This window comes from Meles meles, chromosome 14 (genome assembly GCF_922984935.1).
Source record: "Meles meles chromosome 14, mMelMel3.1 paternal haplotype, whole genome shotgun sequence".
Lineage (NCBI taxonomy): Eukaryota > Metazoa > Chordata > Mammalia > Carnivora > Mustelidae > Meles > Meles meles.
Genome location: NC_060079.1, coordinates 74,742,958 through 74,768,949, shown reverse-complemented (window position 1 = coordinate 74,768,949; position 25,992 = coordinate 74,742,958). Strand labels below are relative to the sequence as shown.

General features: G+C 37.5%; 1 protein-coding gene across 1 annotated transcript in view; it reads right to left on the bottom strand.

Annotated features, from left to right (window-relative positions):
- The window catches only part of TM9SF2 (transmembrane 9 superfamily member 2), a 59,781-nt gene that overhangs the window by 13,611 nt on the left and 20,178 nt on the right, over positions 1-25,992 (bottom strand). The window contains exons 4-12 of the mRNA XM_045978107.1: positions 24,410-24,537; positions 19,346-19,475; positions 18,192-18,316; positions 16,330-16,441; positions 14,756-14,835; positions 13,871-13,979; positions 7,543-7,675; positions 4,545-4,664; positions 1,178-1,235 (exon numbers count right to left, since the gene is read on the bottom strand). Coding sequence (XP_045834063.1) covers positions 1,178-1,235; positions 4,545-4,664; positions 7,543-7,675; positions 13,871-13,979; positions 14,756-14,835; positions 16,330-16,441; positions 18,192-18,316; positions 19,346-19,475; positions 24,410-24,537 — 995 coding nt within the window. The remainder of the gene's footprint in view (positions 1-1,177; positions 1,236-4,544; positions 4,665-7,542; positions 7,676-13,870; positions 13,980-14,755; positions 14,836-16,329; positions 16,442-18,191; positions 18,317-19,345; positions 19,476-24,409; positions 24,538-25,992) is intronic.

Here is a 25,992-nt window from a genome sequence, read left to right as displayed (position 1 = left end):
GTTGTCACAAATGGCGAGATCCCGTTCTTTTTTTTAATAGCTGAATAATATTCCATTGTGTGTACATGTGTGTATATATATTCATACACACACCACATCTTCTTTACCCCATTCATCTATCGATGGACACTTAGGTGGCTTAAAGGTGGCAATACTTTTGATAGAAATCTGAAAATGTTCACTCGCCTAAATTATGTTTAGGAGAAAACCTCTTCTTGTGATAGGTCAAAAGCTTTCAATGCAGCCTTACACAACATGCCAGACCAACTTACATGGGTTACGAAACAGACTTTTAAGAAAAGGAATGTAACAAGGCGCCTGGGTGGCTCATTGGGTTAGGCCTCTGCCTTCAGCTCAGGTCATGACCTCAGGGTCCTGGGATCGAGTTCCGAATTGGGCTCTCTGCTCAGCAGGGAGCCTGCTTCCCCCTCTCTCTTTGCCTGCCTCTCTGCCTACTTGTGATCTCTCTCTCTCTGTCAAACAAACAAACAAATAAATAAAATCTTTTTTTTTTTTTTTTTTTTTTTTTTAAAAGATTTTATTTATTTATTTGACAGACAGAGATCACAAGTAGGCAGAGAGGCAGGCAGAGAGAGAGAGGAGGAAGCAGGCTGTCCGCAGAGCAGAGAGCCCGATGCGGGGCTCGATCCCAGAACCCTGGGATCATGACCCGAGCCGAAGGCAGAGGCTTTAACCCACTGAGCCACCCAGGCGCCCCCAAATAAATAAAATCTTAAAAAAAAAAAAGAAAGAAAGAAAAAAGGAATGTAACAATTTCTCATATCCAAAGATACTTTTCCCAGGGACGCCTGGGTGGCTCAGTTAAGTGTCTGCCTTCTGCTCAGATCATGATCCCAGGGTCCTGGGACCAAGTCCCACATCAGCCTACTTGCTCAGCAGGGAGCCTGCTTCTCCCCCTGCTTGTGCCCTCTCTCTGACCAATAAATAAAATCTTTAAAAAGAGAGGGAGAGATACTTTTTCCAGATATGGTAATGTACTATTCAATGTGCAAATGTTTATCAAATATTCACTTTTTATCCCTTTTAAAAAAAAATCATTTTCTAGGGTACGTGGTTCAGAGACAGAGAAGAGTTAAGACTTAAGAGATCAAAAATTTGGGAACTAAATTTTATGACTATGTAAGAAAGTTAGCATTGAAAAGTTAGTATTACTTACCCAGGACAAAGAAATGATGTCAATAAAACATTTGTTTTCCACTTCTCACCTCCAAAGGCTGTAGAAGAAAACACACAGACTTACCTTCAAAGCAAACCAAATGGCCATATATGTCTAGCATGAAACAAATTTTCCGACAGCACTGGGCACCCACTCCGAGAAAATCCTACTAGCAGAAGACACGCTAGCCCCTCCTCAGGTGATCTGATCAGAGATGCACGTCACAGCACTGCCCTGGCTAAGCCCGGCTCTTGACGTGTCTGCTTCAGCATCATAAACCTAACATTCAGAGGAAGGTCATCAAGACCAGTTCTCTTTTAATTTTTTTTTTCTTTTTTAATTTCAAAAGAAGACAAACCTTTAAGCTCTAGGTCAGTTTCAACCCATGGGACTGGGCAGAGAAAGGACATACTGGGGATTCTCGTTTACCTTGCAGCCAGTTTCAGAATTGGTTATAAAACTAGGAACCCTCTCTTAAACAATCAAACAAACAAAAGAAATGCATTAAAACTAGGAACCCTCAAGCCTAAAGCGCAGCACATTTCAATTTCTACAGCAGGTCTACATCTTTAGGAATCCTCTCGCACTGCAGCTTCTGGTGGGGAGGACAGGCAGGCGTCGGAGATCAGTGTGTCAGATCAGGTGACTAAGAAGAGTGGAAGGGTTTTGGCTACTTCACAGAATTTGCTTACGTACTTTTTAATCTTTGTTCCTAATTCTTTTCCCCATTAAAAAAATTTTTAAAAAGTATATAGAGTAAAAAAATGAAAGTACTCCTCCGCTTCCAGTTTAAAAGTTCGAGATGAAAAAATCAATAAACAAATAAAAATTGAGATGAAACTGGCTGAGATATGACAACAGCTTTGATTTTTTAAAAAAAGTTTTAATAGTTTATAAGCAAGTTTAAGTACCACTCGCCCTACAACAAAATGACAAATTATATGTATATGATTTGAAATCACAGCATTACCGATAAACTACTATAAAAGTATTAATTCTGGGTTTAACACAATTCCAAAAAAAAGTCAAATAATAGTTACTGAAACATAAGAAATGATTCTATAAAATGGCGTATTCTGTGACTGGGACCACATGACAGCACCTCTTGGAATGTTCTGCCTGATTCACGTGCAGCTGGGAGATCTGAAAGATGGAGAGTTAAAGAGGGCTGCGTCTGGGCTAAGCAGGAGAATGAGCTAGAACTTCCAGCACAGAGAAGAGCATGGGGTGAGGTCCTCAGTCAGATGTGAAGGTACACAGTCTGACGAAGGAACTGAAAAAAAAGCCAGCAGAGTTGAGAGAGAGAGTGCTGCACGGGAGGCAGGGGTCCAATTGTATCTCACATGCGTTAAAATACACATGACACCTCCAATTCTCTGTCCTTTAGTAACAGATGAAAAGAAAGAAAGAAAAAAAAACCACTGACAAATCCACCAAGAGTAAAACACAGGCACACATACGTATAGGACTTCGTGTTTTCAGGAGAGCATTATATCTGGCAAAGTCTAACTAATACTTCTATTTGGGGCTGGGTCTAGCCAACATCACTTTAAGGATGTTTATGTCACCCAACCGTGTTCTATCTCAAACCTTATTCACGTCAACCTTAGCTCTGTCTCATCTCCCATCTTTTTTTAAATTTTTTTGTGAGTACTTCCCCCCTCCCCCCAATTTATTATTGAAGTATAACTAACACAGTGTTCCATGAGTTTCAGGTGTACAACAGACTGATTCCACAATTCTACACATTACTCAGTGTTCACCATTATATAGTCACTGTCTCCATACAACAGTATTACCAGCTGCATTTCCTATGCTGTACTTTTCACCTCCATGACTTACTTTACAACTGAAAGTCTGTACATCTTAATTCATCTATTTTGCCCAAATCCCACCCACCTCCTCCCTAGCAATCACCAGTTTGTTCTCTGTATTTAAGAGTCTACTTTTCTCCCCTGCTTTTTAGATTCCACATATAAATGAAATCATATAAAATATTTGTCATTTACTCTGCAAAGGGGCAATACTATTTATTTTGGTGTAGTTCCAATCGTTTATTTTTGCTTTTGTGTGCCTTGCCTGAGGAAACATATCCATAAATATGCCACTAAGGCAAATGTAAAAGAATATTACACGCAAGTTTTCTCACTCCTAGGGGTTTACAGTTTCAGATCTCACATTCAGGCCTTTAATCCATTTTAAATTTATATTTGCATATGATTTAAGAAAGTGGTCCTGTTTTCCCAGCACCATTTTTAAGACACTATCTTTTCCCCATTGAATATGCTTGCCTCCTTTGTCATAGATTAATTACCATATAAATGTGAGTTTCTGGGCTTTCTATTCTGTTCCACTGATCTAGGTCTACTTTTGTGACAGTATCACACTGTTTTAATTACTACCGTTTTGTAGTGTTATCTGAAATCCTGGATTGTGATACTTCCAGTTTTGCTCATTCTCCAGATTGCTTTGGCTATTCAGGGTCTTTTTTGACTCCATATACTTTAGGTTTCTTTGTTCTAGTTCTGTGAAAAATACTAATAGTATTTTGATAAGGACTGCACTGAATCAGTAGACTGCTTTGGGTCGTATGGACATTTTAATGATATTAATTCTTCTAATCCATGAGTATGGTATACATCTTTCCATTTGTTTGTGTCTTCAATTTCTTTCATCAATGTCTTAACAGTTTTCAGAGCAGGAGTTTTTTTACCTCCTCCCTATCACTTTAAATTACAGATTACCTATGAGATCATCTCAACAGATTTCAGGATTCCAGGGCAAATGCTGGCATTCACTGACCCTGGCAAAATTGCTTTCCAAGTCATCTAGTCATATCCCATCCTTACCCTGTGGTCCTGATGCTTTTTCCCATTGAACTTTATTTTACTTTTAGAAAGCAAGAGTATAAGAGGTTCCAACTAATTATAAAAGCAAATTAAATTATGTCAGGGTTCTTCAGCATGACCTCTCTTAAGAAAGGTATTACTATATACAATACTTATTTTAACTAATACACCAGTGATACTCATAAGTATATTATCTTCCTTTATTAGTCTATATACATTTCTGTGTATGTAGCAAATCTAAGTTGTTCAAACCTCTTATGCCAAAACTTAAAAGTAAAAGAGCAGAAGGGATGATGGATAAGCAGCACCTAAGTTTGCTTACCTCACTGTATAAACATTTTTTAACAAATAAGATCGAGGGATGGTCATCCATATCACAAGCTTCTTTTACATAAAGATATGTACCTATAATACGTATTATTTTAAGAAAATCACCTACTGGACACCTAGGCTCAGGTGCAGTGACGGCGCAGATAAAATTCCTGATCTGACACTCAGTCAGGGTGGCTCTTACTTACACTTATAAAATCTGGCAGCGACATAGCCTGCAGGAGTGCCCAGGAGCACCCATAGGACCACAGCACAAGTCATCAGTGCTCCTCTGTTGGCAGGTGACAAAAATCCCAGGCAAGCAAAAACTAAAAAATAAGTGATTTTAAGTTATAAATTTTATTACTGTTTCCTTTCTGAAGTGACAGAAGACCCCTTTCATTTTTTGAACAAGAAACCAAATACAATTTCATGAATACACCGTCTTACCATATGGTCACACTAAATTGTAGCAATATTTTAAGGTACTTCATTAACAGGGTAATAAAGAAAGCAAACTCTACTTTGGATATTTTTTGTTAAGGTCCATCAGACCCCAACTTTCCTATTATCAGGGCAGGCTGACTGGGTGCTCATGAATGCTTTCAGTTCTTCTGATTCAAGTATAGCTTGCCTTTTTTTTTTTTTAAGATTTATTTTTTTAGAGAGAAAGAGAAGGGGGTGGGGGAAGAGAGCATGAGTTAGGGAGGGCCAGAAGGAGATGAGGGGAGAGAAGTTGGGGGTGGGGGAGAGTCTCAAGTAGACCCCATGCTGAGCAGAGTTGATCTGGGGCTAGATCCCATGACCCTGAGATCATGACCTGAGTTGAAACCAAGAGTTGGATGCCTAACCCAACTGAGCTACCCAAGTACCCTGTCAAATACAGCTTTTAAAAATTGATATGAATAAAGATAGTCTCACCATGAAATAGTCCCAGTTTGTTCCCTTTAAAATAATACTGGGAGTGTCAGTGCCTGGGTAGCTCAGTCGGTTGTCTGCCTTTGGCTCAGGTCATGATCCTGGAGTCCAAGGATCAAGCCCCAAATATGGCTCCCTACTCAGCAGGGAGTCTGCTTCTCCTTCTCCCTCTGCTTGAGCTCTCTCTCTCGCTCACTCTCTCAAATAAATAAAATCTAAAACAATAATAATACTGGGTCCTCTGGGGTGAAAAATACCTTATAACATTCAGACACAAAAGACAGAATCTAATCAATGAATAAAACAAGAGAACAAAGATTTCATAGTATCATTAGCTTTCTGAACACAAGTCAATAAAGGACTTGGTCAATGATCGGGGGAAATTCTGGTTTCTACCTCTCTTTAGTTGGTTTTATTTGTTCTTCCTTATATAACCCACCTGACTAATAAGAATAAAAATGCTATCTTGTTATTTGTAGTGATTCCTGGCTTTAAGCTGGGATTTAGACATTATGACTTTGCTCAGAAAGAAATCTATGTGGCGTTCTAATCCCAGGACCAAGGAAGTTCCCAGTTTTTCCGAGGTGTACGCAATCAAGCACATATCCACCCACACCTGATCGGCACCAACTGAGGGGCGAGAGAGAACCTCAGAAGTAGGAAACCAACCAGGGTAACTTTAGAAGACCTATCAGAATTTCAACCACAGTGTATCCCTTTATTCTCCCCAGAACTGAGAACTGGACGGTGCTGAAGGAGACAGTTCATATTTGAGCATTTAGAGAAAATGATCCCTAGGCTCTCTGAAACCTTCCTTCCTCATGAATTCCCCTTTTAGCAGACCCCAACAAGAACCAGATGATGACAGAAGGCAACTCCCAACAAAATCTTCAAGCAGAATTTCATCCTGAAGCATCCACTCTGCTCCAGCTCTACCCGGGTCTCTGGGGATCTAATGCCTTCATGCCGTCCTCCTGCTGTGTCCAAACCTCTGTCATGATGCCTTCTCCCAGCCTCCCTGGTTCCATATAATATACTTAAGAATTCTAGGCCTTCTCATCACAGCTGTATCTTCCTACCTAAGTAGGTAAAGATAAATGTTCTAGTTAATTGTCAGATTAGTCTTCAAAGTAAGCCTATAGGTATAACTCAGTGGTTCTCAAACTTATTCAGGTGCCCAACATTTGGAAGTGAGAATCCTCTTTATGAAGCATTTATATAGTTCCATCATAAAAATGTGGAAAATTTTACTAACGTAAAATGACTTTAGTATTACATATTTAATATGCAATCAAGCATAAGAAAAAATGTTCATTAAAAAATTATTAAAAGGTCAGGGATTTCTGAATTCTTCCAGCAATAATTCATTCGTTACTGTTCATCAGAAGGCACCAATAAAGGAAACATAAGGAAAATCAAAGCAAAATTCAGAAAACCCTATTCATAAACCTTTTTTTCTCTTACAATTAGGAAAACTGCAAAAATGCTGCATTCCCATACAGCAGCCTCAGAACCACCCCTGTGGCTGATCAATAACTCTAAGGGGGGAGGAAGGGCTATTTAAAAAAAGTTGTCTTCACTGACAAAAATTTGAGTAACAGCATTTCTGAAGATTTTCAGGGGGCACAAAGAGGATTTTCGTGTGTGTGCAGGAAGATCTCTCCTGAACCCTGCTAGTGAAAGAAAGGTCTTGCTTCCTAAATCCTTCCACGATGAGGAAGGTCAAAAAAAGGCTTCCTGTCCCATTCCCTTTTCTCCGTGGACGCCAAAAACGCCTTGGAATCCTAATCATACTGCTGCTGGTGGGGTGGCAGAGTCAACCTGCATGACCCTGGTTCCAAGCCACCCAGACTAAGACCCAGATGGTCTTCAGGTACCTCGTCATCTTTGGCTCCAACTCCATGATAAAGGCTTGGTCTCTATGCAGCCGTAAGGGTGATATGAAGTCCGTTTACTGGCACAGTCAACCCTGCCTCCAAGTAACATACAGCCAAAGCACTCTTAAAAGTGCTTTAAAAGCCAAAAGAACTCTTAGAAACAATCCGGCCTAGTTACACTTAGGAAAACTGGTTTCTGTGTTTTTTGTTTTTTTAAGATTTTACCTATTTATTTTAGAGAGAACGCTTGAGTGCGCAAGCAGGGGGAGGGACAGAGGGAGATCATGACCTGAGCTGAAATCAAGAGTTGGCTGCTTAACCAACTGAGTCACCCAGGTGTCCCGGAAAACTGGTTCTCAAATATTATTTAGAAAAAGTATATTCCACTTTTTAATTCTCACTGAATACTTACATAGAGTCACAAAAGTCATAATTAAAATCTGTGTTCCCGATCCAAGAAAGACTGACAGCAGCATCCCCTTTCTTGGAGGACGGAATATATCACCATGAACGAGTTTCCAGCCAAATTCTTCCTGGGCATCCTCCTAAAAAGGGAATGAAGTTGTTTAATTGACACGGGCTATCACCAGGACAGCTAGATAGTTTGTTCACTGGTGAATATGCTGATACAGAATTTTTTTTAAACTTACAAATGTTAGTATTTATTCCAAATCCAAAGTTTTATGAAGTTTGCCTCCTAGAGGTACAGTATAGTTTTTCTGAATTGCTTTTAAAGGAATGTTATATGTTAAGGTATATAAGAATATATTGAGAAACCTCAAAAAGATAAACAAAATCATGTGATACTTACCTAGTTCTAGTCAAGTTTTATGATCCAACTTGACTTAATTTTTACTCATACTCTACCCTTCTTAATCTACATTTACTAATCTCCAAAATGAGTGAACAGTATTAGGTTTCATAGTTTTGCTGGGTAGAGTAGACTTAGCTATGAGCATATGAGTAAGTTTGCCACCAGCCCTAACTGCTCCCCGGATCTCTAGACACACATACACAATTTGCCCAATCAACAGCTCCACTTGATTGTTTAACAAGCATCCTGAATAGAATTATCCGTAACTGAATGGATTCCCTCCCCCCACCTATACTCCTTCTGCAGCAACACCCCCCTGCCCCGGTCACCTAGCAGTAAAAGCTCCATCTTGCCAGCCGTTCAGTTCCCCAAACCTTGGAATCCTCCTTCATCCCTTCCTTTTTTTCACACCTTGAATATAGTCCTTAAACAAATCTTCAGCTCTGCCTCCAAAATATATCAGCCAAACCCAACACTAGCCCCCGGTTCAGGTCATCACCTCTTAGCTGGCTACAGGATACGCCACACTGACCTCTGAGTTCCTGCCCTTGCTCCTATTCAGCTACTTCTCAATACAGCATCCAACAGGGTCCCTTAACCAACTGGGTATTTTGGACCAAAACACTGGGTCATTTGTTCTCTTTCCCTCTTCCACCTTCTCCACAGTCAACCATGCCCTCAGTATTCCATCCCACCTTCTAAACACCCACTGTACCTGTCTGTCCAGCTCCTTTTTTCTTTCCTGCCACCATTCTATCTCTGGGAATTCCATAACCACCCCTGGACTGGTGTCTGTACCTTCAATCTTGCCCTGCTCTAAATGATTTCCACAGAACATTCAAAGTGATTTTCTACATCACAAACCCGGCTATGCGGTGCTGTTTCAAATTCTTTAGGAGTTTCCCTGTGACCTTCAAACTGCTGCTTACAAGTCCTTCTGGCCCTTGTTACTTTTTTCAGCCTCATTTCTCAACATTTCCTCAGGATGCATCTCTACCCCAAGTTCCCAAACTTCTATCTTTGTGAGCAGCAGACAATGCTATTGATAATATATTTTTTAGTAAATATAAATCAACTGAAATTTGAAACATGGGAACTTTAATATAGTTATTTATCCTGCTCTTACAATGGTAATATAAGACAACAGTAAAAAATCCAAATACTTCCATATACACCAGGGAATTATACACTACTTGGTTATTTTTGAGGAATGTACAAAATTGAAATTTTATTAAAAGTACATGGGTTCTGAGGCGCTTGGGTGGCTCAGCTGGTTAAGTGACTGCCTTCAGCTCACATCATGATCCCAGGGTCCTGGGATCAAACCCTGCATGGGGTTCTCTGCTCAGTGGGAAGCTTGCTTCTCCCTCTCCCACTCCTCTGCTTGTGTTCCCTCTCTTGCTATGTCTCTCTGTCAAATAAATAAAATCTTTTAAAAAAAAAAAAAGTACATGGGCTCTAAATGGATAAAATAAAATTGTATTAGGGCCTGGCTTCAAAATAAGTTAAAGAGAGGAGCTGGTGGGATTCTAAAAGACTAAACATGAGTTGAGAACTGCTTGATCACAGTGATGGGTACACTAATCTCTGTGCTTCTGTGAATGTTTACATTAAAAAGTATGAGGGGGAAAAAGGACATTCACCTCTTCTTTTAGGTGGCATAGTATTACAGACGAGGGACATTTCTAATTACTTTTTTTTTTTTAACTAAAAAAGCACTAAAAATTTCAGAGTTAAGTGCACTAAAAATTTCAGAGTTAAGTGAAAACTAAGTTTCCCATAAAGGGCCAAGTCCCCTTTCTTTGGAGAAAACAAATGTGACTAGTTTCTTTTTATCCTTGCAGAGATACTCTACCTATACATAAGGAAATGCATGAACACTTTTTCTCATTTTGCACGAATGGTAGCATATTATATACATTATTTCACACCTTGCTGTTTTAGTCTAATAATATCATGGAAATGCTTCCACTTTTGTAGATACAGAATTACCTCATTCTTTTTAATGATTATAATTGATAAAATCAGTCCCCTATTAATGAGTATTTGGGTTTCTTTAAAATCTTTAGTTATTCTAAGGAATAACATAGTTTTAAAATAAAAAATAGCAGTAGTAGTAAAAACCGTTGCATCCAAGTTAGTTTCTAAGAATTGAATTGTTGGGTCAAACTATTTATATTATAAACGAATACTGCCAAAGTGGCTTTCGTAAGCTACACCAATTTACATTCTCATAAACTATGTATCAAAGTGCTCATGTCCTCAATCCCCCAACACATGATCAAACATTTTCATTTCTGCCAGGGTGCCAGAGGAGCAAACGACCTTGCACTGCAGTTTTGTTTTGCCTTTCTCTTATTATGAATGATGCTACATCTTTTTACATGTTTAAGAACCATCTGTGTGGTTTGTTTTTTTGAAGATTTTATTTGTCAGAGAGAGTGTGAGAGAGAGCACACGCGCACACACAAGGCAGAGCTGCAGGAAGAGGGAAAAGCAGGCCCCCCGCCGAGCAAGGAGCCTGATGCGGGACTCGATCCTAGATCCCAGGACTCTGGGATCGTGACCTGAGCCAAAGGCAGACGCTTAACCAACTGAGCCACCCAGGTGTCCCTTGTGTTTCCTTTTAATGGACTCTCTTTTCATGTGCCATGCCTCGCTTCTTACTGGGCTGCTGATTGTTTTCCTAACGATTTTAGATTTCTTTATTCATGAGGAATTAACTTTTTGTCTGTGACACGTGTTAAATATTTTCCTATTTAATTTTTTAATGGTATTTCTTCCTATTCAAATTTTTTAAACATGTAATCATAGAGCAATCACTTCTTTTATAACTTCTGGCTCTCTGTTGTACTTAAAAAATTCTACCCTTCTCCAAGATTTAAAAATAACTTCTCATGCGTTCCAGTATTTTATAGTTTTACATTTTCATTTAACATAAGGAATAAGGTTGGAATCTACTTCTTTTTTTTTTTAACCAGACAGCCACCCACTTCATCCAATACTATACATCAAATTTGTTTTTTCTCTGCTGATACACTTTCGCTATCTCCAAATTTAGACTATTTTATAAACAGAAATGTTTACTTGTAATCTTTTTGTTCACCCATCTTGCTAAATATCTCTTTAGGTTTGGTTTTTTATTTATTTATTTTCTGCTGAAGTACTATAGAAATTTCTTCAGGTCTGATCAATCAATGGAATGACTGATTCACTGCTCAAGTTTACTTCTATGGATATTCCTATAGTAATGGTCTGTGGTGCACTATTTCTGTGCACCTGAAAAAGGTATTTCACCCTTATTCTTGAAAGATACCTTCTCTGGGTACATGATTCCACGTAAACAGTTAATATCTCTGACTGATTTAAGATGTTTTATCTCTGAGCTTCCATTTCCAATTTAATTGTTTTCTTTTGCAGATGCTCAAGTTTTCCCCCTGCCTCTGGCTGATTCTAAGATATTTTTTCTTCTGGTGTTCTATGGTTTTGTCACGGTTGATTTAGATGTGGGTTTCTTTTTATTTCTTCTGCTTGAGACACACTGTGTTTCCTTTGCCTAAATATTCCTCTTATTTTTTCAAACACTTTACACTCTGTAGTTAAGAGTTGGTAGTATCTGAAATCTTCAGGGGGGGTTCTAAACATGTTGTTTATTGTAAATTTTTGTGCATTTCTAATAAATCATTTTTTAAGATTTATTTATTTATATTAGAGAAGGGGGGTGGTTTGAGGGAAGAGGAAGAGACAGACTTGGGAAAGCAGACTCCACGCCAAGCACAGAGCGCAACATGAGGCTCGACCTCATGACCCTGAGATCATGACCTGAGCCAAAGTCAAGAGCCAGATGCTCAACCGACTGGGCCACCCAGGCGCCCCAGATCCATACTTGACTGATCTTAAATTGGGGGAATTCTACAAACCTAAATTAGGGAGACTTTACCTCAAAGGATTTTCTACTTGATTCTGACAAGAATCAGAAGGCACTTATTAACCTAGAACCATTTTGCTCCCCTTCAAGAATCCATGCTTAATACAGAAGGAGACAGGTTAACTCCCCTGTACTGACCCAAAGTTTAGTCTCCCAGTTGGTTAGAGACTTCATGTAAGGACTGACTCAAAGGAAAACTCCATCCTCTTGTGCCTGCATTGCTTCCCACGCTGGTCTCAGCTCACTTCTGCAGGAGGTAGGTTAGAGTGGAAGATAATCCTTGGATACCTTTACACCTATCATGAGCCCAGCAATGCATCAGTGAGGCTAGTACATCAAAGAATGACTCATCCATCCATTCATGCAACAAACATTTACTGAGTACCAACTATAAAGGCACAGCACTGTTTAAAACACCAGAGATACTATAGTGAGTAAAACAGAAAAATCCCTCTTAAATATGTATTCATACTGGGAAGCCAGAAAATTAACAAAACAAGTAAGTAAAATACAGAATACATTAGATGGTGATAAGTGCTCCAGAGAAAACTTAGAAGGTACAGATGTGTATGGGGCCAAGGAGGTGTAATTTTAATCTGATGGTCAGGAGGGTCTCACTGGGAAGATCCTATTTCAGTAATGACCAAGGAGGTCAGGGAGCTATGTAAACACATGAGGGAGTAAGTAACATCTGAGGTGGAGAAAAGCAAGTGTAAAGGCCGGAGGTGTGAGAACATGCCTGACACGTCTGAGGAACAGCAAGGAGGCCAGTATGGCTGGAGCAGAGCTCCAAGGTGGCACTGTAGGGCCTACAAATCATTGTAAAAATTCGCGCTTTCGGGCACCTGGATGGCTCAGTCGTTGAGTATCTGTCTTCAGCCCAAGTCATGATCCCAGGGTCCTGGCATCGAGTCCTGCATCGGGCTCCCAGCTCAGCAAGAAGCCTGCTTCTCCCTCTGCCTCTCTCTCTCTCTTTCTGTCTCTCATGAAAAAAATAAATAAAATCTTAAAAAAAAAAACCAAAAACACTCTGGCTTTCACTCTGAATGAAATGGAAGCCACTGGAGGCTGTGGTCAGGAGTGAATGATCTGAATTATGCCTGAACAGACTTGCTCAGACCACTGCGGCCAGGGAGGAAAAAGAAATGGGAGCAAGCAGAAAAATGGGAGCCTCTCAGCTCCCACGGCACCTCCGTACAAATGAAGAAGAAAATACCATTACCTCATCAATCATTTGAAATTGCCAATTATGAAGAGTATTTTGAAATTATTTTAATAAAATAATCAGTAAAAATAATGGAAAAGAGACTGTAGCATAAAATGCTTAGAAGCTTTTAAACATAAATATGTTCTTTTTCTAATTAGGATAGAAAAATTATGGGGAAAAGGCTAAGTTGGGGAAAAGCAATGAAATCTGAGTGTTTTGTATTCATTACAAGTCACTAGCAATTCTTGTGGAAATTTTATCGAAGAGCTGCTATACAATAAAAAAATATAAAAAGTATATAACATGTAAGAAGTGTTTTGAGAATAAATGAGATTTGGACATTAAATTACTCTGAATATATCAAAAGGTTGAAATGATAAAATTCAGTGAAAATTAATTTAAAAAAAGTTAAACACACACACACAAACTGCTTGGGAGTTACTCCACTCGACTCTGCTGCTTCACAAGCTGGGTGCAGGCTGGGAACGGAAAATGCGAGCGGTGACAGCACGTACGTGAGAACAGGGACAGACGGGGAGCTGTGTGCTGCCGCCCACTCCGCCCCAGTCCACTGACACAGGCCGGCGTCAGCAGTGCAGCTCTGAGTGCTGGAGCGCGACGCTGCTAGAGGACACCAGTTCTCAAGGATCATTTTCTTATTCGAAAAGGTGAATTCAAGGTAACTTTTGAGAAGAAAGATTCTGTCTAAAGCCATTATTTCAACTTTTTCCAAAGAATAAAATAAAGACTATCCTTAGCAGACCAAAGAACAGGTCAAATGTTTCACTCACTGTAGAATCCATCTGATTATATCTGGCAATATCTTTATGCAGTGTCCGTAGCATAATCATGGCCACCATTCCAGACAAGAAGAGGACAATGACCAGGGAATTCATGATGCTGTAGAAATAAACATGTCAGGATTAATCTGTAGCTTTATTTCCTTTTAAAAATATTTACTCAGTAACATTAAAACAGTATTGATCACAATAAAAATTTGACCTAAAATCCAACAGATTCAATGAGCTTTGTTCTATTATAGCTCCTCTAGTGAATACAGAACTTTATATCCTTATCATAATAATCTTATCATAATCCATTGAGGACCAGAATTTTTTTGTCTGTCGTCCACATGATTAAGTACTACACCCAAATAAATACACTACAAGCCACAGGGACCAACAAAGGCCGGCATCTTCAAGAAATTTATGACACACACATTTACTCTGTTAAGTTAATGAGTGTCAAAAGGTAGTCAACAAAGCAGAAAAAGGAGAGTGACGGCACCATGAACAACTCTCCAGATAAAAATTTTGAGTCATGTTTTGTCGATGATGATGATAGTAATAATAACAATAATAAAAATAGTCATAACATGAGCAGTGGCTTCTTCCATTTCAGGTAAGGTGCTCAAATGTTCTGTTTCATTCATTCTCCTTTTATCCACAGGGGCAGTCTCATGAGGCAGGTATTTCCAGACAAAGAAATGGACTCTGAATAATTGGGTGCCCTGGTCTAATTCACAGTGACCTGGCCAGGACTGAACACAAGTCTATCCGATTCAAAAGCCCAGACCTCCAGAGAACTAGAGAGAATTAGAGAATGAAGGATATGTTCAAAGGGACAAAACATAGAGTAAACCCAGAGCATAAAGTGGATTAACTCTGTACTCTTACCTAAACCACTGAATGTGGGTATGAGGCATAGATTCCAGAATATAGTCCCATCTAGATGCCCATCTAATGTTTTTATCTTCCTAGGGAGATAAAACAAAACTCTTTAAATAAGCATTTGCTGACAAAGTATATTAAGAATCCAAACACTTCCACTCATAGCTTGACCTTCCATTCAGTTAACAAATGTAATTTCTCATTATCATAACTTGGATTAGCCATGAGTTTCAGAGTTTAGCTCTAACTCAAGTCTTCGGAAAATCAAAATGAGATTCAGCAATAACAAATAATAAAAGAGTTCTTAGAAGTATCTAGTTAAAGTCTTGCTTTAAATTTTAACAAAAGTTTATTTTAGATATTAAAACTCAGAGCTGTACTTTTTAATTTTTTTTTTTTCAGAAAACTGAGTGGTATAACTCATTTTTTATTCTCTTTGATGCCATCTATCTAACATAACTTGGATTAGTCATGAGTTTCAGAGTTAAGCTCTGACTCAAGTCTTCGGAAAATCAAAATGAGATTCAGCAATAACATAATAAAAGAGTTCTTAAAAGTATCTAGTTAAAGTCTTGCTTTAAATTTTAACTAACAAAAGTTTACTTTAGATATTAAAACTAAGAGCTGTACTTTTTAATTTTTTTTTTTTTTCAGAAAACTGAGTGGTATAACTCATTTTTTATTCTCTTTGATGCCATCTATCTATACTTATGAGACACCAGAGTCGTACTGAGCATCTGGAAGGTGTCACGCAAAATGAGCTCTTATTACCTAGAAAGAAATATATAGTGTTCATTGCACTGGACTTGCAAAATGACTATCTGGGGAGAGTAAACGTCTCAACTATACTTTACCACCAAGATAGTTTATAGAAACAGAGGTGGAGGGGCACCTGGGTGGTGCAGCTGGTTAAATGTCTGAATCCTGGTTGTGATCTCCAGGTGGTGAGACTGAGCCCTCAGTCGGGCTTCGCACTCAGTGTGGAATCAGCTTAAGACTCTCCCTCTATCCACCTCCCTCCCACACACACTTGGCGCTCTCTCTCCCTCAAATAAACTTAAAAAAAAAAAAAAGAAAAAAGAGTAGAGGTAGAATATTGCCTCAGAGTCTCATAAAGTGAACTTTTACTTTCCTCCTAAGAAACTTCTCCATTAATGAAAACACTCCCTTAATTCCTTAAGAACCTATATAAATCATCTACTAACAGGAAATTCTCCTTTATACTAATCCAGATTTTAAAACAGTATTGCTTTCCCAAATGCTTGCTACATAAATCTTTGACATTTTCATACCATTCTCTATGCCTATTTTCTACCTTTTGTCTTTTATGTATCTTTATGTATCTCCTCTGACTTAACATTTAATCAGGTTCAATTCTCCAATTTACTCTACTTCTCATTTAAATGGAGACTTAGTTTTGAGTGCGATTATGTTGCCTGGTGCACTGACAAACTATTCCAAATCAGCTCATTAAAAGCTTGTCTATGCAACAAGCTTAATCATTAATATTTTTAATTAGTTTAAGTAGTATGAATTTAAAATCAGTTTCTATGTTATACCAGAGATACAAACAAACTCACCTGGAAGCTAACAGAGTAAGTATAGGCAATTTTGATCTCCCCAGAAGCCTTGTTACTTATATCCATGGGGGGTCCAGAGCAGTCTGGTTTATCTATATGGGTATGCTTGAAGCTGTGGGAAGGAACATTTTGGTAAGATGTTGATAAAGTACAGTTTTAAAAAATGAGGTTAAAGACTACAGATTCTGTACATATTTTACCATGCTACTATAGTCAAAGGCAAAATTACTCATGTCACATTTAATGGTATATTTACTTCATATGAGTGAGGAACTTAATTACAAGTATGTGTAAGAAATTTTTCAAAATTTGAAATAAACTTTTAAAAGCACTATGCTCGAAGAGCATTAAATATCTTTAAAAACGGGGCGCGTGGGTGGCTTGGTTGGTAAGTGTCCAATGCCTGATTTCGGTTCAAATCATGATGTTAGAGTCCTGGGATCAAATCCCGCATACGGCTCCCTGCTCAGCGAGGAGTCTCCTTGTTTCCTTCTCCCTCTGTCCCTCCCCCATTTCACACGAGTGGGCTCTCTCTGAAATAAATCTTCATAAATAAATAAATATATAAAAAAAAATAAATACTGAGGGAGTTTAAATTAACTGCCCTCTTATAATGGAATGCCATTTTTTTTTTGAGAGAGCACAGGTGAGATGGGGGAAGGGCAGAGAGAGACAGAGAGATTTTTTTTTTAAAGGATTTTATTTATTTTATTTTGAGAAAGAGTGTGTGTGTGCGAGAGCAGGAGGAGGGGGAGAGGGAGAGAAGGATCTCAAGCAGACTCAGCGCTGAGCATGGAAGCCCATGCAGAGCTGGACCCCATGACGCTGGGACCACGACTTGAGCTGGGATCAGGAGTCCCAGGCTCAACCAACTGAAGCATGCAGGCACCATGGCATGCATTTCTTTCCCAGCAGTGGCATGGGAAAAGGGTTAGTTCAATGGCAGGGTTGGGGTGCCGAGGGGAGAACATTTAAAAAAATGGAATACTCAATCAAAAAAAGATCTCACAAATAACTGACAGGTACTTTCATACTAAAAATACTGACAACCTGAAGAGACCCAATTTCAATGACTTGTCACACAAAGGCATCTAACAGTGCATGGAGATTTTAGAAATGATAGCACTCATCATCATCTCATTTGAGGAGGCGCCTGGCTGGCTCAGTCAGCAGAGCGCGGGACTCTTGATCTCAGGGTTGTAAGTTCGAGCCCCACGCTGAGTGCAGAGATTACTTAAAAAAATAGAATCACCTCATTTGGGCCTCTGATGAGAGGTCAAGTTGCAAATATTAGAGGTGATACTTTTCTACTATAAAATAAATACTGTCCCAACCACTTACATTCTTCACTCCCAAGTTGACACAGAAAAGCTGTCAAAACTTCCTGATTAAAAAACAGAAGAAAAAAGCACTTTGGTTTGACCACTCACCATAACAGGAAAAAAAAATATCTGTATGATTTCTCTGGACAACCCACAACTCAATAACAAATCACACTAAAGAGAATTTTAGTAAAATCAATCCTGAAATGCCAGATTATATGCCAGAAAACTGATAGAAGAAAAAAGTGAACTGGGCCCCAATATTCATTCTTTGGAAATAATTCCACTTACGTTCACTTACTTTTTTATTTTATTTAATTTTTTAAGTAAGCTGTATTCCCAAAATGGGGGTTGACCTCATGACCCCGAGATCAAGAGGTGCATGCTCCATGGAGCCAGCCACATGCCCTCCTTTAAGTAACTTCTAAACCCAGTGTGGGGCTCAAACTCCCAGCTTCAAGGTCAAGAGCCACACGCTCTTCCGACTGAACCGGAGAGCCACACCTACAGTTTTTGGTTTTGACTTGTTTGTATAGTTACCTTTTTGGTTCAAGTTTGGCAGCCACTAATCTTGCTCCCATGGACCCAGTTTCAACAACGTGATAGTAGATTTTGATGTCAACGTGGTTGAAGATGTAAAACGTATCTCTTTCGTGGAATTCCGACTGCGGAACAGAACTTAAAGGTAGAAAACTGGCTATACAGGAGTCAAAACAAAACTTCAAAATGAGGCACAACAAGTAGGAAATTTTGAGCTTAAAGTTTTAACCCTTCCCCATAAAAACGTTTAAGATTTAAGCTTAAACTATAAACCAAAAATAATTGGCAGAGTACAAATTATGTTTCTTTAATGCTTTAATTCTTACATAAAAGTAGGTACCTGTTAAAAAGAACACATCTGATATTTTCTGTTTTTCCACTTATGATAAAAGAAAATAAAATTTAAAATATTACATGTTATGAGCATGCTGAATCTTACACATTTCAACACTCTTCCTCCTTGCAAGTTTTATAACTGCAGACTAAACCAACAAATGATTAGTGTTTCTGGCCAACTTTCCCAAAAGCATTAGCCAATGTAACCAGTTTCATGATCAAGCTTATGCTAACTTCTACCATCAAGTCATATTAAGAGATTAAATCCGACTGACCTGATTACACGACATTTAATATATACTCCCAATAATTTTAATACTTTCTGTATTAACATCCTCACTTTGCTACCATTTTTAAATATAAAAGAAGGGTCATAAAGGCATTTACCTTTTAAAAACAGTTATAATACTATACTTTTGCAATATAATGTTTTATGGACTTAAATTTATAAATATAAACATCATGAACTTATAATGAGGTCTTTCTGGTACTCCACTAATCTACTTATTAAAAAATATATGTAAGATTTATGAATGTGACTTTTAATAGCATCAGGACATACGAAGTCCCAGCCCTTAGCGTACTGCTTAGCATATAACAGACACTCTCAGTGAATACTGAACTAAATCTCAATTAGTTGAGTTCTAGAATTAAATTTATACACTGTTAATCGGGTCAAGATTTAAGATCTAAGTAGCTGTGCTTCAGAACATCTGAATTGTACTCATCCAATGAATATAACAAATTTTGTCCAGGTAAAGACTGAATCCTTAAAAAAATTTTTTTAAAAAGTAGCATACAGTTTTTCACGAACTTACATTAATAACACAGGCATCTTTTGCATGGCCTTTATCTGTAATATAACAGCCAATGGGAAATCCAGGATTGCAGAACCTCTGACCATCTTCAACATCGTAACACCATGTTACAGGCATATTATCCACAATCCTATGCACAAAATAAGTCAAGTTAGAAATCATCAAACATGACTAAGAAATAGTGCCCAAAACTGTTACCAGTTCATAAAATTTAAATGTCTCTAAATGCCTTAAGTTGTCAAAACTACAATAAGAGTTTTGATAAGATGAGTATATTTCATAAGCTACAGCATTATGTCAATATTTGATACACTACAGTGAAGAAAAAAACTTTATAGCTTCTTTGAAACTATAAATGTATGTAGAAAAGGGAATTTGATAAATTAATCTACTGCAGTTGCTCATTTAACAGTATCATTACCTAGATACAGAGGGATAATTTATCTTTAGCAAAATACTCAAAGCTCTAAGTTGGGTGCAAAGCAATGTATCGCGTTCCTTGAAACAATTTGATGGAACAGTATAGAAGCAAATGTCCTTTCGTTACTTGGTAATTCAATAAAAAGGAGAAGAACATAACTGTAAGATGGGAAAATATTCAACTTAAGAGTAAAAAAGTGAAAATTATAGTATTATCTATTAAAGCTGTGTAAGTTCAAATTATGTCTAAAAGAAATGCTGCTATAAAACCAGAGAAACAAAATTTAAAAGTTCTATAGTGAAAAAGAACTTTAAAAAAAGGGAGAAAAGTAAAGAATAAGGTTCTGTAGCATTGTCTAACTACATTAAAGTCCAAGCATGTGGTCCCCTATGCCAAGAGCACACTACACGATACAAATTAAAAAAAATTACTAAAAATATACTAGCTATATTATAGTCATAAGATGACACTCCAGGGCATGTTTTATTTGTTAATTAATGTATGCCTTAGGAAGTAAAATTATGATTCTATATGCACCCAAGGTGTACATTAATGACCCAATAAAACATGTCTCTTAACATTTAAATGCTGTTTAATAGTACCCAATATACCAAATTTTAGAATCACTTACACTATTAAGTTGCTTATTATTATAACCAGCAGGCTAGTAGTTCCCATGAAAAAGGCTATAAAACATCAGGAGCATAAAAGCAATGCTATCTAAAATAAATCAGATTTTTTTGGAGGCTTAAACAATCACTCTAATTGCTTTAATTTTTTAGAGAATGAAATTCAATCAATGAATAGATGTTAGCAATTTATTAATTATAATATCTTATGTTATCATAGTAGAGAAAGTACTCCGTAAAAATTAGTGTTAGTTACAAAATGAGAAATTAAGGAGCAACTTAGACTTTTTAAAAGCAAGCACCCTAAGCTTATCATTTATATAATGCCTTGACACAATAACCTTCTCCTTGTAATAGGAAGATTTAAAAAAAAAAACTTGGAAATAAATGTAAGAAAATTTAAAGAATATAATTTTCTATTACTGTGTTGCTAATAAGTCAGGGAGTAATTAAAAATTCTTTAAATTTTGGGGGCGCCTGGGTGGCTCAGTGGTTTAAGCCTCTGCCTTCGGCTCAGGTCATGATCTCAGGGTCCTGGGATCGAGCCCCGCATCGGGCTCTCTGCTCAGTGGGGAGCCTGTTTCTCCCTCTCTCTCTGCCTGCCTCTCTGCCTACTTGTGACCTCTCTCTCTGTCAAATAAATTAATAAAATATTTTAAAAAAAAAAATTCTTTAAATTTTGATAGTAAGTTAACAATAGTAGTTATTTGAATTTTTAACACCACAAATACTAAAAATCTTATCTTCTTTGTGATACAGTGGGGGAAAAAAGGACTCAAAGGATAAAGGTTAAATGACCCCCCCCATATATATATATATATATATATATATATATATATATATATATATATATATATTTTTACCATCAAGGACTCCTTTCCATTTTTCCCTATCTTCCATGGACCCCATTTGAAACACTTCTATTAATGAAACCTCATCTATTAATAACTCATTTCACTAAAAAATTCCCAGAGTTTCTGTTCAGAATGGAATAATCCACATTACCACAATGCATTCAGGAAATGTGTAGCCAAAAGCAAGGAAACTTGGCATTTAAGTTACTCTCTGTAGTTTTAACAAGAGTACATTTACACTGTTAGGATTTTGAATTTTTGAAAAGAGCATATCATTCCTCTCCCCTGCTAGCTTGCTGGAATCCAGGATTGGAACTCACTAAAGTATCTTCAAAGATCCCTCTCTGAGTGTGACCCTAAAAAATTTAAATACTGTGATAACTAGCTTTATAATGATTCTTTTATAAATAAAATGTGACGAACATCTAGAAACTTAGGTAAGACGGGTCATTACAAACCATGCAGAGTAGAGGCGAAGGGAATTCAAGAATCTGGTGCTAAGATCAAAACATTAGTCAGTCTCAAAAATCAAGAAGCAGCTTAGGCTATTGACAGAGTAAGCCGAGAGGATCCTCAAATTGTGTTCTCACATCCCAAACAAGAATTTGAAGTATTCATTAACTTAGATAAGAAATTAACTTCTTATTTAACTGTTCTCTCTAATAGGTTGTTGTATCAGCTAATACTTGGTCATTCTAATCATTTCAAAGGTAATATGGTTAAAAATGTCATGGCGAAAACCCTACCAAGTTTCAAGTTTTTTAGGAAGAATGTAGTTTAAGTTTGCAACTGACATAGCCATCACAAATTACTGAGTCAGTTTCACTATCAAATGCTTTCTAACTTCAGAAACTACTTTAAATGATTTATTCCTGTTACTATATGCATTCTGGCATCAAAACAGAACCTATGTTAACTGTATCATCAATCAGTTAAAAATATTTCTAAGTGCTTCACTGTGAGGAAGCTACCGAAGAAGAGGGGCTTCTGTTACCTTCAGGAGCAAGCCTCTCTGCAGTCTACACGTTACACTCATTCAGCAGTTATGTAGTGTTCGCACAGTAGCTTAGAAGAAAAAGCTCTTGGCTTACTAGAAACCAAAGAAATGAGGAGATTTCAAGGTCCTATTTGCACCGAGGGTCACATGAGGAAGAAGCTGACACAAGCGTGATCAGGCCAGTTTCCTTCCTTATTGTAATGGTGCCCAGCTATGAGAAACTTGTTCCTATATGGTTTAGTAGACTGAACCAGATTCTATCCATCCGGCCAAACAGGGTGAATCCCCCTAGTCACAGACTAGGTCAGGGAGGGGAAAGTGACCCAAGGTTGCCCCTCCTTGGGACTTTTTTGTTCAGTGTACATGGAAGGGGAAAGGGACAGAATGGCAGGCTCCAAGCATAGTTTTGAACCATAGGATCGGGGCATGTCGGTCTGAGATCCGACGTTCCTAACCAGAGGAAGTACATGAAAACAGTCTTTCTGTTCACTACCTCCAGCACCTTATACATTTTAGAAGAGGCAAAACATATGTAAATTAGGGCCTCACATAGAATAAAGGCATGTGTTAGCAGAATTGTCTGGAAGAATAATAATGATTATGCTTGAAAAGCTGGCTCTTTAGACCCTTTTCTAAATAGTCTACATTTGAATTCTGTATAATGACTCACTACTACTTTTATTTTTTTGAGTCAGTACTACTTTAGAAGCAAAAATAAAATAGGCTTAAATGCTTTTTGACTACAACACAAACTGGTAAAGACCTAGTTAATGTAACACCATGTGTATAAAATAAAAAACAGGCTATTCAAAATGTAAGTGTTTTACTTGAAGTAGATGCTATTTATCAAACATCATACATAGTTTAAGTTTGTTTTCCCATGATCTTTTTTATGGTCTACAAGTATAAAATAACAGTACTTTTTAAAATGACTGATCCAGGTCCTTTGCTCAAAGCATAAGTATGCTTTTGTTATCTACATATGAAAAATAGAGGTGCTCTGGGTACCAGGTCTATCCCAAAAGAAGTACCAAATATTACAGTTGATATCTAAGCAGTTGATATTTTATTTATTTTTAGCTATTCTACCCTATGTTCTTGGGATCCTGTGGAGAGGCTTGCTCCTGAAGGTAACAGAAGCCCCTCTTCTTCGGTAGCTTCCTCACAGTGAAGCACTTAGAAATATTTTTAACTGATTGATGATACAGTTAACATAGGTTCTGTTTTGATGCCAGAATGCATATAGTAACAGGAATAAATCATTTAAAGTAGTTTCTGAAGTTAGAAAGCATTTGATAGTGAAACTGACTCAGTAATTTGTGATGGCTATGTCAGTTGCAAACTTAAACTACATTCTTCCTAAAAAACTTGAAACTTGGTAGGGTTTTCGCCATGACATTTTTAACCATATTACCTTTGAAATGATTAGAATGACCAAGTATTAGCTGATACAACAACCTATTAGAGAGAACAGTTAAATAAGAAGTTAATTTCTTATCTAAGTTAATGAATACTTCAAATTCTTGTTTGGGATGTGAGAACACAATTTGAGGATCCTCTCGGCTTACTCTGTCAATAGCCTAAGCTGCTTCTTGATTTTTGAGACTGACTAATGTTTTGATCTTAGCACCAGATTCTTGAATTCCCTTCGCCTCTACTCTGCATGGTTTGTAATGACCCGTCTTTTTTTTTTTTTTTTTTAAAGATTTTATTTATTTGACAGACAGAAATCACAAGAGAGACAGGCACAGAGAGAGGGAGAGGCAGGCTCCCTGCCGAGCAGAGAGCCCGATGCGGGGCTCGATCCCAGGACCCTGGGATCATGACCTGAGCCGAAGGCAGAGGCTTTAACCCACTGAGCCACCCAGGCGCCCCTGTAATGACCCGTCTTACCTAAGTTTCTAGATGTTCGTCACATTTTATTTATAAAAGAATCATTATAAAGCTAGTTATCACAGTATTTCAGGTGATATTGTAAGCCATCAACCTTAGTAATTCTTGGCAAGTAAAAGTCATACTTCATGTTATTACTAACAATAAAAAAGGGAAATCAATTGATTTGCTATATTTTACAGAGTTAATGAAGTAATTTATACATTCAATGGAACAGAGGTGCCATCTAGGAAAGGAAAATAACGAAAGTCCAAAATTTCCATGTCTTACCAGTGATGTTGATAATTCAGTAACATGCTTTTTTTCAAGAATTCTAACTTTTGTTTGTCTTCGGCTTTCTCTGTATGATATGTTTTTGTACAGACAAGCTTGCAGCTCTCCTCCTTATTAAATGTAAACTGTATTAAAATAAAGTGAAAAGCAAATTAAAAAATATCTAGGTCCTTCACACCTATGCCATGAGTAGGAATACTACTCTCATTAAATTACTTCGGTGCATTAATAATGATAATAAATATTTTTAAATTTCTCATTGCTCAGTCACATTTAAATTTTAATCTTACTGTTTCTCTGAAAATTTCAATTTTTCTTTTGATAAGTAATAGTTTTTATTTTTATTTTTGATAATTTCAATCCACCTACCTTTTAAATGTAACTGAATCCTAGAAGGGGAAAAAAAACTACACATAGAACAAAACAGAACATCAGTTTTTCTACTACTAAGCAGACATGTTTTTATGTCCATATAGTCATTTGATGGATATTTGTTTGCCCTATGTGCCAGGTAAGAGATTCAGCAGTGAGTAATAGACTGTAATGATACAAGAAAAAGTCAGGCTTGGATGACTAAAAATCAGGGTAAACATGATTCTTTTTACTCACACTTGAAAAGGCTGCCAATTTTCAGGATCTTATTTAACAATAAAATTGAAGCAAAATGTAAGGCTTAAAAAATTGATAATTTAAAAGTTAAAAAATGAAGGATTTCTCCAATTTTGGAGTCTAGGACTTATTTCATGTGTGTAAAAATAATGGTTTTCATAACACCAGTTTATTTCATCAGGATCCATTTAGGGCTTCATTTAAAAAATGTATTTCCTAGTTTTCTAAAGGCTGTAATTTACTTTATAAACTACAGTCCATAATTGTATACCATTTAATATGCTCAAACTTTATTACAGGTGGTTAAAAAAACCTTGTGTATGTTTCACTTTTAAGTAGTCCATTGTTTGGTACATTATTAAAACATCTAAACCGGTTTCTGTGCATCAGCTGACAAGCAAATGCTTCAAGTGTAGCCCACTGCTGCCACCTGTCAGCCAAGAGTTCAGTTTTGGCTGCACTGCCACTTCTGTAAATGTAGCAATATTTGTTCAATTAATTTAATATTCTTTTTTTTCCCCAAAGATTTTATTTATTTGACAGAGAGATCACAAGTAGGCAGAGAGGCAGGCAGAGAGAGGGGGAAGGAGGCTCCCCGCTGACCAGAGAGCCTGATGTGGGGCTCGATCCCAGGACCCTGAGATGATGACCCGAGCCGAAGACAGAGGCCCAACCCTCTGAGCCACCCAGGCGCCCTACTTTAATTTTCTTAACCTTATATGCATCTCGTAGGTACCTTGGAAAAAGAAAAAGTACACATACTAAGGAATCAGAAGGATAGGTGTCCGAATTTAAATTAAGCAGAAATAAACATTACTACTTATAAGAAAAGTGGCAAATCAATCCAATGCTTCCAGGTTTAGGCAAGTGAACAGTGTGTTCAACTGCGAAGGAAAACGGCAAAACTAGAGAGGATGTTTAATCATAATAATAAACATTTATTAAGTCATGGAATCCTCCCAACTTTGAGG